The sequence below is a fragment of the Mchenga conophoros genome, linkage group LG23, assembly GCF_057382185.1.
Source record: "Mchenga conophoros isolate Kocher_MC1m ecotype Shallow Benthic linkage group LG23, M_conophoros_male_GT1.1, whole genome shotgun sequence".
Lineage (NCBI taxonomy): Eukaryota > Metazoa > Chordata > Actinopteri > Cichliformes > Cichlidae > Mchenga > Mchenga conophoros.
In genome coordinates, this window is record NC_140547.1 from 47,952,474 (window position 1) to 47,964,875 (window position 12,402).

The 12,402-nt window shown below is 44.3% G+C and overlaps 1 protein-coding gene across 1 annotated transcript; it reads left to right on the forward strand.

Annotated features, from left to right (window-relative positions):
* Positions 1–476: 476 nt before the first annotated feature.
* LOC146548194 (ribonuclease inhibitor-like) lies at positions 477–9,611 on the forward strand. The gene is made up of 5 exons (XM_085265037.1): positions 477–535; positions 3,206–3,382; positions 5,747–5,920; positions 8,296–8,469; positions 9,145–9,611. Exons 1-5 carry the CDS (start codon positions 477–479, stop codon positions 9,161–9,163), a joined length of 603 nt encoding a protein of 200 aa, XP_085121163.1. The 3' UTR covers positions 9,164–9,611.
* The last annotated feature ends 2,791 nt before the right edge of the window (positions 9,612–12,402 follow it).

The following is a 12,402-nucleotide window of genomic DNA, read 5'->3' on the forward strand; positions in this document are numbered from 1 at the left end:
CGGAGTCTCATGATCAGTGGCTGATAAAAGATCATTAAGAACTTTTCAAAGTGCAGTTTCAGTGCTGTGAAGAGCTTTAAAACCAGACTGAAACCTTTACAACAGATTGCAGCTGAACAAATATAATCTTTTACAAAATCTTCGACAGGAAGGGAAGCTTTGAAATAGGCCTGAAATTTGAGCGGACAGAGGATCCAGATCAGGTTTTTAGTACAGGCTGTACAACAGCATGTTTAAAACAGGCTGTACAACACCTGAACTAAGACTGCTGTTAAAAATCGCTAAGATGTCGGAACCGACAACCTTTAAAATCTTTTTAAACACGTGTTGGAACAACTTCATTTGGACAAGATGATGTCTTTATAGCATCACATCGTTCCTCCACCTGATCAAACCACACAGGCTCAAACTGATCAAAAACAGCTGAGCAGGTGAATATTTTAGCCCCGGTGCGATCTCGGGCGAGAGTATCGATGATGGCCAAAGGGCAGCGTCCAGCTCTACGGCCGCTGAAGAGCAGACTCAACAGATGCGCGTGATGTGGATCCTACTGCTCTAAAATTGGAGCTTCTTCAATCCATTAAAGAGGACATTAGTACGCTGTTAAAAGAAGAAGTCAGAAATGCATTGAAAGAAGATTTTGACAATATAAGGGCTGACGTGCAAGGACTGAGAAATGAGATCGCTAACAGCATGGCGGCGACGTGCGGCGAAGTTGATGGAGTAAAGGTTAGAGTGAAAGAAGCTGAGGATGGGCTGTCAATGTGGAGCGATGAGGTGACCACCCTGCAGTCTACAGTAGAGAGTATGAAGGAGGAGCTGTCTGACCTGAAGGATAAATGTGATGAAGGCAGGAAGCGAAGAGCTAACATCCACATCATAGGGATCCCAGAGGGCCTGGACTCGAGCTCCTCCACGGCCGTATCCGTGCTACTACGTGAAGTGCTGGGTATGGATAAAGACGTTATTGTCGACCGCTCACACAGGAGCCCTATCCTGAGAAAGCCAGCTGGTGACCCGCACGCCGTCATAGCCGAGCGTCACTACTACCAGGATTGTGTGGCTACGCCGTGCCAGGGCCCAAGCCCCGCTTGAGTTTAACGGACAACCTATTGCAATATTACGACTGGGCGATATGACCCAAAGTTCATATCTCGATATTCTTTAGCTGGATGGCGATATACGATATATATCTCGATATTTTTAAAGCCAGAAAGTTCGAACAAAAAGAGAGTTCTTAGTCAAAGCTGTGTCCCAAATCTCACACAGGCACATTTATTAACATACAGCGTAGATGTACATGAAACAATTACTCAGAAATAAATGATCAGCATTTATTAAATAATAATGCTCCATAAATAAAAGAAAACAATGTTGTTTTTGTGCATAACAAAAAGCTCACAATCGTGCAGTCAAAATGTAAACAGACGCTGAGCATAATAACAAGCAGCTGCTCTGTTCCCAGGTTCTACTGCGTGACTGACAGCCTGGAGTTTGAAACCCTCTTTGTAACCGTGTCTCCTACAGGTGCCATTTATGGTCCTTATACACACTCAATACAGTAATATTACGTTGAAGCAGAGTACGTATCACTCCGCGAGGCTCCTCGTAGCTGTAATGCTCCAACAATCCATCAAGCGGTGCGGCCTCGTAGCTGAGCAAAGTCGTACCAAAACATCTTTTGAAAGGTTTCTGAGCGCCGTGTAGCACATAAAATCGGTTCGAGGTCAGTAAGCACAACCAGAATTCATCCATAAGGCGCACTGTCGATTTATGAGAAAATTACAGGATTTTAAGTGCAGAAAACATAGTTTATGGTTTTCATTTGATCTTAGCAAATATCTACGCCTCTAATTGGGACGATCACAGATTTTTCACTAATGTCTTTGCGCGGCTCCCCAATATGTCATCACACAATATCATCTTTGAGGGAGACCTAAACTGCTCATTATCTGCTATGGACCACAGTTCACACAAAAGTACACTTAGTCCAAAGTCAGCATGCGTCATTCAGAGCTTTCTTGATAATTATGGGCTGGCTGATGTATGGAGATTTCATAATCCTGCTTCACGTCAATACTCTTTTTTTCTAATGTCCATAAAACATATATTTGTATAGAAAAACGTCTCCCTTTAGTTACAGAATGTGATTATAAGACTCTGGTGATTTCTCCTCTTGTTTTTTCAATGTGTATTCCTGATGCCTGCTCCAACTATCAGCCATGGAGATTCAACTCAGTGTTGTTAGCAGATGAAGAGTTTGTCAGTTACAAAAGGTCTCAAAGAGATTTTTTTTCTATCAATCAGACCCCAGAGATGTCATCATCAGTCATTTGGGAATCTCTAAAAGCATCTGAGAGGCCAAATAATTTCATTTTGTGCCAAACAAAGTGCAACACTGAAAGAACATCATCCATAAATATTGAGTAAGAACTGGACTCTCATACAGCGAGACTCAAATGCCTTTAAACATCAGCTTATCCTGCTGATCCAAGTCCAACACTGAGTTTGTAAAAACATGTTTGTCAATCATTTTGTTTGGTTTCTGAGGAAAAAGATTCAATAAGTTGCTGCTAATACACAACATTTCATCATATTTCCTCATAAGCCTCTTTTGTCTGACCATTTGATCCCATTTGAATTTGCAATAAAGGATCCACAGAGTTTGGTGACAATAATGACAGTAGATGTTTGTGTGAAAGTGCTGGAAGCAAATGAGTGTGTGATGTTCTTTCAGTGTTGCACTTTGTAGACGCTCCCTGAGCACTGGTCTCACAGCCAGCTGCACATAGAGACCAGTGTTGTTAGTCCAGGTCAGAAGATGACTTGTTGGAATGAAAATGAGCTTGTAGTTTGTCTGCTTTAATAATGTGACTGGAAAAAGGTGTTGGACTTCAAATATGTCCATTTCTTTCACACTTCACCTTTAAAAGTGAAGCCATGTGGTTCCTGGAAGGAAAAACACGACTTTTTCAAGTCTTTGTCCTGTTTTTATGAGAAATGTACGACTTTAATGTGAAACATTCAGAGTTTTTTCTCTTGTTGTGTTTGTTTGAAGCTGCTTCCTGTTGGCTTCAGCTGTTTGGAGTTTCCATTTTCTAAACTTCTACATTCTGAACCTTCTTCAGCTCTGAACAGATGATGAAACACTGAATGATTTCAAGCACTTTGTCTAATAAACTTACATCTTTCATTCTTTATACAGATTGTGGAGCTGTGGTTTGTCAGAGATCAGCTGTGATTATCTGGCAGCAGCACTGAAGTCCAACCCCTCCCATCTGAGAGAGCTGGACCTGAGCTGGAACAACAACCTTCAGGATCCAGGAGTGAAGCATCTGTGTGGTTTCCTGGAGAGTCCAGGATGTAAACTTGAAACTCTGAGGTCAGTCAGCATGTTTTAGTTGTGCTGAGATGAATATGATGTGAAAGTTGTGCTGACACTAAACTGCAGACATCAGGCTGATATTATACTGATCCACACTGAGGATCTTCATGGTAAAGTCTGTTTTCTTCTTCTCTGGTTTAGTCCATTGACTGCAGCAGAACAATGTTCACATTTCAAACCTTCAAAGAAGAAGAAAAATCCTCCACTGGAAAATTCACTGTGAAACTCTCAAACTCTTCATTGCACCTTAAAGTCTGTGTGACACTGAAATCCAAAGCAAAATGTGCGTTTGCTTTACAGACAGCAGTCCAACACAAACATACACACATCATCCAAAACACAGTCCAACATCCAAATCTCCTCCACTGCCAGCATGAATGATGGGAAAGAGAAGGAGGAACACTCTGACATTCAGGGTTAGAATGAGTTTCATCAAGCAGACTGTGAAGATCAAAGCTGCATTAGAAAGCTTACATGAATGAATGAGTGGACAGAAGTGGACAGAGATCATCTGAAGCACTTCAAAGGCTTTAAATCAGCACATTTCTCTTTATTCTTTATCAACTCTGTTAGTTTCTCTCAGTTTTCTGTGGAATGAAGCTAACAGCAGGCTAATAAGATGCTGACCAATAGGTTTCTATTAAAGGTTGTAATTTGTATATGAAAAAGTGCTTTGGCTCAGCAGGGATCAGCTTACAGGTAGAATACAGCTGCTGGATGGGATTAGCATGTCATAGCTATCTACCAAACTGCTAACTGGGGGATTTCAGGCCATCTATGGATCATTTTTGCTAACTGTTTATTCAGCTTAGGCTCACAGGGCTGCAGCCTGTGCCCTAGCTGTCATAGGGCAAGAGGCGTGGTCCACCTGCACAGGTGAGCAGTCCATCACAGGGCCAACAGAGAGATAGAGAAGCACTCCCTCACATCCACACCTACAGCCAATGTAGAAGCACCAATGAACCTAAGCAGCATTTCATTGGACTGTGGGAGAACATCCAACCTCCACAGAAAGGCCAACAAGCTTCAACCTACAACCTTCTTGCTCTAAGGCACTAGTGCTAACCACTTTTGCCCATTTCAGCCCAAATCCTGCATCTTCCTGTTTCTGACTCCAGGCCAGCTCCACTAACACTTTCTCATCAGACACTGCCACCTAGTGGAGGAAGTCTTAGTTCCATTTGAAGCTTCAGATTACAGTTAGTTCCTTTACAAAGAGGTGGAGGTGGTGGGGCCACAGCACCATCATCACTGAGTGCCATAGGACACTTAACCTTTGTTTCCATATGCTGGGAACTTCCTGTTGTTCCAAGGAGGACTGGAAAATGTGTGAAAATCTCCCAGTCAGTTCCTCACAGCACACTTCAATCATTTCCCTCCCACAGCATCAGGACCAGGGCTTTTTCTCTCTTTGGTCCCACTAAGAGATTTCCACACAAACACCTCATCAGTGGGACTCTCAGAGCTACCAGCCCTTTGCTACAATCACAAAGCTCTTCATTGAAATCAATGATATCAAAGCTGGAATCAAATGAGTCCAAGTCTTCTGCTGATTCAGCATCACATTCATCTTTGCTCCTTGTCCTGCATCCCCACCATGGACTTCATTCCTTTCCAAGCCAGCCTTGAGTGTCCTTTATTCAGCTCATCCTCTGCTTTACTTTTACACCTGATTTTAGCTGCTTTATCTCTCTTTCAACAGGTTTCTGTGCCTCAATCTTTTTCTTCTCTCCCTCATAACAAGACAGCTTGTTCTGCCTGAGAACATGTTGGAGTGATTTACTAATCCAGGGCTGCTTATTGGGGAAAATACTTCCTGTTTCCAAAGTAATCCCCATTTTTCCCAGAAAGAAATGTCAGTAGAAATCGATGATCTAAGTGAGAACATGAGCCTTTCAAAAGTCCCAGTGGGTGCAGTCAAAGCAGTCCCTCAGTCCCAGTATAGAGTCTTTGGTCCAGACTGGAACAGCTGTGTGCCCAGTTTGAGCTCTCTTCAGTGCTGTGACCTGACAGACCCAGAGGGGCCATCACATCACATTTAGAAGCTCCCCTGATGGAGCCACAACACATGTCCAATACTTAGTCTGTCTTGTTGGACCAACTGGAAGAAATGATTCAAGGACTTAGTCACAGAACAGAGATTCAAATCTCCAAAATCCAACTGGCTGCATCAGGACATATAGTCTGAAACTCTGCACAGTTTCCTGTTTGAAGCTGCTTCCTGTTGGCTTCAGCTGTTTGGAGTTTCCATTTTCTAAACTTCTACATTCTGAACCTTCTTCAGCTCTGAACAGATGATGAAACACTGAATGATTTCAAGCACTTTGTCTAATAAACTTACATCTTTCATTCTTTATACAGATTGCGGAGCTGTGGTTTGTCAAAGATCAGCTGTGATTATCTGGCAGCAGCACTGAAGTCCAACCCCTCCCATCTGAGACAGCTGGACCTGTATGGAAACAACCTGAAGGATCCAGGAGTGAAGCATCTGTGTGGTTTCCTGGAGAGTCCAGGATGTAAACTTGAAACTCTGAGGTCAGTCAGCATGTTTTAGTTGTGCTGAGATGAATATGATGTGAAAGTTGTGCTGACACTAAACTGCAGACATCAGGCTGATATTATACTGATCCACACTGAGGATCTTCATGGTAAAGTCTGTTTTCTTCTTCTCTGGTTTAGTCCATTGACTGCAGCAGAACAATGTTCACATTTCAAACCTTCAAAGAAGAAGAAAAATCCTCCACTGGAAAATTCACTGTGAAACTCTCAAACTCTTCATCCCACCTTAAAGTCTGTGTGACACTGAAATCCAAAGCAAAATGTGCGTTTGCTTTACAGACAGCAGTCCAACACAAACATACACACATCATCCAAAACACAGTCCAACATCCAAATCTCCTCCACTGCCAGCATGAATGATGGGAAAGAGAAGGAGGAACACTCTGACATTCAGGGTTAGAATGAGTTTCATCAAGCAGACTGTGAAGATCAAAGCTGCATTAGAAAGCTTACATGAATGAATGAGTGGACAGAAGTGGACAGAGATCATCTGAAGCACTTCAAAGGCTTTAAATCAGCACATTTCTCTTTATTCTTTATCAACTCTGTTAGTTTCTCTCAGTTTTCTGTGGAATGAAGCTAACAGCAGGCTAATAAGATGCTGACCAATAGGTTTCTATTAAAGGTTGTAATTTGTATATGAAAAAGTGCTTTGGCTCAGCAGGGATCAGCTTACAGGTAGAATACAGCTGCTGGATGGGATTAGCATGTCATAGCTATCTACCAAACTGCTAACTGGGGGATTTCAGGCCATCTATGGATCATTTTTGCTAACTGTTTATTCAGCTTAGGCTCACAGGGCTGCAGCCTGTGCCCTAGCTGTCATAGGGCAAGAGGCGTGGTCCACCTGCACAGGTGAGCAGTCCATCACAGGGCCAACAGAGAGCGACAGAGAAGCACTCCCTCACATCCACACCTACAGCCAATGTAGAAGCACCAATGAACCTAAGCAGCATTTCATTGGACTGTGGGAGAACATCCAACCTCCACAGAAAGGCCCAGCTGACCAACAAGCTTCAACCTACAACCTTCTTGCTCTAAGGCACTAGTGCTAACCACTTTTGCCCATTTCAGCCCAAATCCTGCATCTTCCTGTTTCTGACTCCAGGCCAGCTCCACTAACACTTTCTCATCAGACACTGCCACCTAGTGGAGGAAGTCTTAGTTCCATTTGAAGCTTCAGATTACAGTTAGTTCCTTTACAAAGAGGTGGAGGTGGTGGGGCCACAGCACCATCATCACTGAGTGCCATAGGACACTTAACCTTTGTTTCCATATGCTGGGAACTTCCTGTTGTTCCAAGGAGGACTGGAAAATGTGTGAAAATCTCCCAGTCAGTTCCTCACAGCACACTTCAATCATTTCCCTCCCACAGCATCAGGACCAGGGCTTTTTCTCTCTTTGGTCCCACTAAGAGATTTCCACACAAACACCTCATCAGTGGGACTCTCAGAGCTACCAGCCCTTTGCTACAATCACAAAGCTCTTCATTGAAATCAATGATATCAAAGCTGGAATCAAATGAGTCCAAGTCTTCTGCTGATTCAGCATCACATTCATCTTTGCTCCTTGTTCTGCATCCCCACCATGGACTTCATTCCTTTCCAAGCCAGCCTTGAGTGTCCTTTATTCAGCTCATCCTCTGCTTTACTTTTACACCTGATTTTAGCTGCTTTATCTCTCTTTCAACAGGTTTCTGTGCCTCAATCTTTTTCTTCTCTCCCTCATAACAAGACAGCTTCTTCTGCCTGAGAACATGTTGGAGTGATTTACTAATCCAGGGCTGCTTATTGGGGAAAATACTTCCTGTTTGCAAAGTAATCCCCATTTTTCCCAGAAAGAAATGTCAGTAGAAATCGATGATCTAAGTGAGAACATGAGCCTTTCAAAAGTCCCAGTGGGTGCAGTCAAAGCAGTCCCTCAGTCCCAGTATAGAGTCTTTGGTCCAGACTGGAACAACTGTGTGCCCAGTTTGAGCTCTCTTCAGTGCTGTGACCTGACAGACCCAGAGGGGCCATCACATCACATTTAGAAGCTCCCCTGATGGAGCCACAACACATGTCCAATACTTAGTCTGTCTTGTTGGACCAACTGGAAGAAATGATTCAAGGACTTAGTCACAGAACAGAGATTCAAATCTCCAAAATCCAACTGGCTGCATCAGGACATATAGTCTGAAACTCTGCACAGTTTCCTGTTTGAAGCTGCTTCCTGTTGGCTTCAGCTGTTTGGAGTTTCCATTTTCTAAACTTCTACATTCTGAACCTTCTTCAGCTCTGAACAGATGATGAAACACTGAATGATTTCAAGCACTTTGTCTAATAAACTTACATCTTTCATTCTTTATACAGATTGGAGCGCTGTGGTTTGTCAAAGATCAGCTGTGATTATCTGGCAGCAGCACTGAAGTCCAACCCCTCCCATCTGAGAGTGCTGGACCTGTGGGGAAACAACCTGAAGGATCCAGATGTGAAGCAGCTGTCTGATCTTCAGCAGAGTCCAGACTACAGACTGGAGACTCTGAGGTCAGTAGAGTGATGGAGTGAGTGGGTGGTGCTGTCAGCAGTATTGTACTAAATACAGTCAGTATGAAACAAAGATCCAGTGTTTCCTGTAAAGCTGCAGCTTCTCAGTGAAGCTGTGAGAGGAGAACGGTGACAGGCTTCAGGATTGGACACAAACACTTCCTGTTTCTCACCTTTATGGTCACCATAGTAACGGCTGACACGCTCTGATCAAACGCTGTCAACAGCCAATCAGCTCTCTGAACAAAGCAGCACGCAGACCAATGACTGCATTGATTTCCAAGTTTAAAGCAGTGAAGAACACAGTCTGTAGGTGAGGAAGAATTTAGTGAGAGCAGATGTTTGGATGGAATTCCTCCAGTTAACAGCTGGAACCGTCCATCTGGATTGTTGGGCTTGTTGTTGGGGTTCCTACAGAGCTCAGAGTGGACACACCAAGGTTCTTCTAATGAATGAAAGTCCAAACTCAAACTAGGAGGGAAAAACATTTTCAGCAACTTCAATAAAAATCCAAAGATTAGAAAAAGTGAAGCAACAATGAGTCCTAGTACAGTCCCAGCACTGACGTCCCTGCTGCTCTTTATACTGGATGTGCTGCATCACTGACTGACAGCTGATGAAGAGTCTCTGGAAACACTCGTTTATCTCCTCTGCTCTTCCTCCTTCTCTCTGCAGGTGGATGTCGTGGCATTAAACAGGACGGTGTGTGTGCTGAGAGAGGAGCAGCTGTGTCCTGATGATCCAGAGAGGTTGAAGCAGCAGCAGCTTGTGTGTAGAGACGCTCTGACTGGGAGGTGGAGAGGAGAGCTTCATCCAGCAGTGACTGACAGAGGAATGAAGTGCAGATGACTGTCAGTGCTGCAGAGTGAACTGCTCTGAGAACAGCTCCACTGTCAGACACAATGTAGAGTCCAGCATCAGCCCTGTGTGTCCCTCTGGATCTGACAGAGGATCATCAGTGTATCTGGACTGCTCTGCTGCTGCTCTGTCCTTCTACAGTCTCTGCACAGTCTCTGTCTCACTCTGGAAAGATTTTACAACTTGTTGTAATTACAGAACGTTAATATAATATTCAAACATGTGATCTTCTCTTTATTTCTGAATCTTTACCAAATAAAGAAAAACCAAACTAACAAACAGAAGCTGTCGTGTCCTTTTTCACCACATCTGTGAATCTTTTCTGTGTTTTTCCTCTTTTCCTCCTTCCTGCAGCTCCATCTTCATCATTCTGTGTCCAGTATATGTGAACACGTCCAAAGCATCTGAGCCTCATGTTACCCGTTTGTGTGAGTTACGCCTGTCGTTGTGTTGTGGTGTATAAATAAGGGGCAGGAGACAGCGCTGGATCTCTGAGTTCTTTACTCTCAATTTCTGCAACATCTGCAATATCTAGAAATGCAAACCTGTGAGCTGTGTGTGTTGTGCGTCTGCTCGGCCACCTCTCCTCCGGCCGTGCTGGAAGCAGCTGTGCGTTTGACAGTTTTATCGACTCGACAATAATCGAACAAATTAAATGTTCAAAAATATCAACTTAAGCACTTCAAAGTCAACAAAAAGCTTAAAACAATGAAATAATATTTCACTGACAAAACAACAGCTCATAAGAACGATACACAAAATAATACAGAAACAAACAAATAAAAGTTATTAACCAGGATCCATGTTTTTGTCACAAACACTGAATCAGCTGATTCACTCTTTATGTTTCTGAGTTTGTTTTGTGATTATAGTTCTGGTTTCTGTTTCTGTGTCTTCACTGTGTCCCACGTCTCCTTACTTTGGACTCTGTGTTATATTTCCTGTTTTACTTTGACAGTCCTGTGTTACTGTTTCCTGTCTCGTGTGTGTAATTGGTGCCAGCTGTGTTTCCCTCCTGTCTCCCATTCCCTGATTACTAAACTGCGTCCACGCCGCCGGCGCTCCTCTCCACAGCTGGATTCCAGGATTTCAGAGCATCCAGCTGTGGTGAGTGATGGAGACACTTTCTCTGCTCCCTCAGTAATCAGGACAGTTTATTGAACATCAGAGGACATAAAGGACTGTTTTTCACCTGCCCGTTCTGAACCTGGACATTAAAGACTGCTGGCTTCAAGGACATTAATCCCAGTGTCAGCCAGCCAATAACAGCCTGTGTTTTTCAGCTCTTTAGGAGTCAGAAATGAGAAAGACACAGACTGCTAACCGCTCCCTGCAGGAAATAAGCTCCGCCTCTTCCTTTCCTGTATATGAGTGATTCTGACATGAGACACAATGAGTTTCCTGTTTATTGTGACTTAAAGCGAGCAGCAAAGACACTAAACTGTGTGTTTCCAGCTGAAGCTGCTTTTTGTGTTGCTCCCACAATCCTGTCTGAAACAGTCAGTGAGGAAAACTCAGTTTATGCTTCCAAGCTCATTGTGAGAGGGCACATTGTGTTCCTGCAAGTGCTGATTTTGTCTGCATCCCTGAGTTTAGTGAGCTGCCTCCAAGGACTTGTGAAGCCCAGTGTGTTAAGGCTGCATCTCCCAGATGTTTCCACCTTTCCAGCAGAGACGATAAATGTTCCCACAAAGGCTCAAAGACGGTTTGATTTTCTGAGTGTTGGCCTCAAGAGATTGCTCAGTGAGCACCTGAGTGTTTCTGGGACATCGGACACTAACTGGAACTTCAAGTCTGGTTCTGAAGCTGCACATGCAAAGACTGTTTCTGGTTGTAGAGACCTGGCTGTTCCAGGGATTGTAACCTCCCCAGAGGCTGAGCTGCTGACCTCAGCTGACTCTGGAGCCTTGAAGGTAACTAAGTTTGCACCGCTCGGGTGAGCCATCTCAGCTGCAACAGCCTCCACAGAGAGCTCACGCAAGCTTACCCAGCCTGCTGAGGATTTTATGCTGTTGCAGCCCAAAAGGCATCCTGAGCTGGCTGACTGCCACCCACAGCTTCAGCTGCCTCAGCCAGGGGTCTCCACACCTGCTGGCCCTGCATCTGCTCTGACTGGGGGCTCCGGAGAGCCGCGCCAGCCATCCATCTCTGCTGGGGCTCCTGTTTGAGAATGTAGGAGTGTAAACTTCAAATATCTGCTCGGTTTGTCAAGATATCACATATTTGCAAAAGTGCTCTGACGTTTTTGGAGACGTCTGTTACCCACCATCTGGATAGCTAACCGGGAGGTCGAGGGTCATTAGAGCCGGCGAGAACAGCGGACTCCCAGCACATCGTTTTTGGACCCCCACGGCCTTTGGCTGTTCAGGTTTAAACATGATATATAAGTCACTTAGATCACGTAAAAATGTTATCGTTTGGCTTTTTTCAGTGTTGTTTGTTTGGTTTGGCTGAAGTTACAGTTTTCACACAGCTGAATAAACGTCAAACAGAAAAGTGATTAAACAGAAGTGTGAGACGGTCGAGAGTTTACTCCTGTGTCCTGTTAGATTTTAGACAGCAAGGAGCAGACGGCTGAGTTTATTAAACTCCACCGAGACAGCGGTGACGCGGATCTGAAGGCCAGACCGTCACAGCCGCTCACTTCCCGCCTACCCGACCTTTGGAGGACCCGGCCCACGTAGACCTTGAAGGCCGGGTCCTCAGGAGGATGCAGCCTGTGAGTTTGGACACGCCATGACACATGATGTTCTACAGCTGATGTGTTTAAATGAGCTCTACAGGTGAACAGACTTATTAACGTTACCAGCATAATAAACTGTCCTGTCACTGAAGGTGTCTGCCCAACAAGGACGTGGTGCTGAATGCATCCAGACCCCTGCTGACTGTCTTTGCAGCTTCGGTCAAAGGTACAGTGTCCACTGTGACCCTGAGAGCAGGACACAGCCAGAGGTGAGTCAGCAGTTACAAACTAAATGCTGCTGACATGAATCAAACTGCTGGATAACCCACTGCTCATGAAAATGGCACCTTTCTGTTGCTTTTTGAGATTACTGAGAATATTTGAATTGTGAC

Coding starts and splice junctions, on each gene's coding strand:
- LOC146548194 (XM_085265037.1), top strand. CDS start 477: ATGGCCAAAGGGCAGCGTCCAGCTCTACGGCCGCTGAAGAGCAGACTC. Junction 536..3,205: donor AGCAGACTCAACAGATGCGC/GTGATGTGGATC, acceptor TTCTTTATACAG/ATTGTGGAGCTGTGGTTTGT. Junction 5,921..8,295: donor TGTAAACTTGAAACTCTGAG/GTCAGTCAGCAT, acceptor TTCTTTATACAG/ATTGGAGCGCTGTGGTTTGT.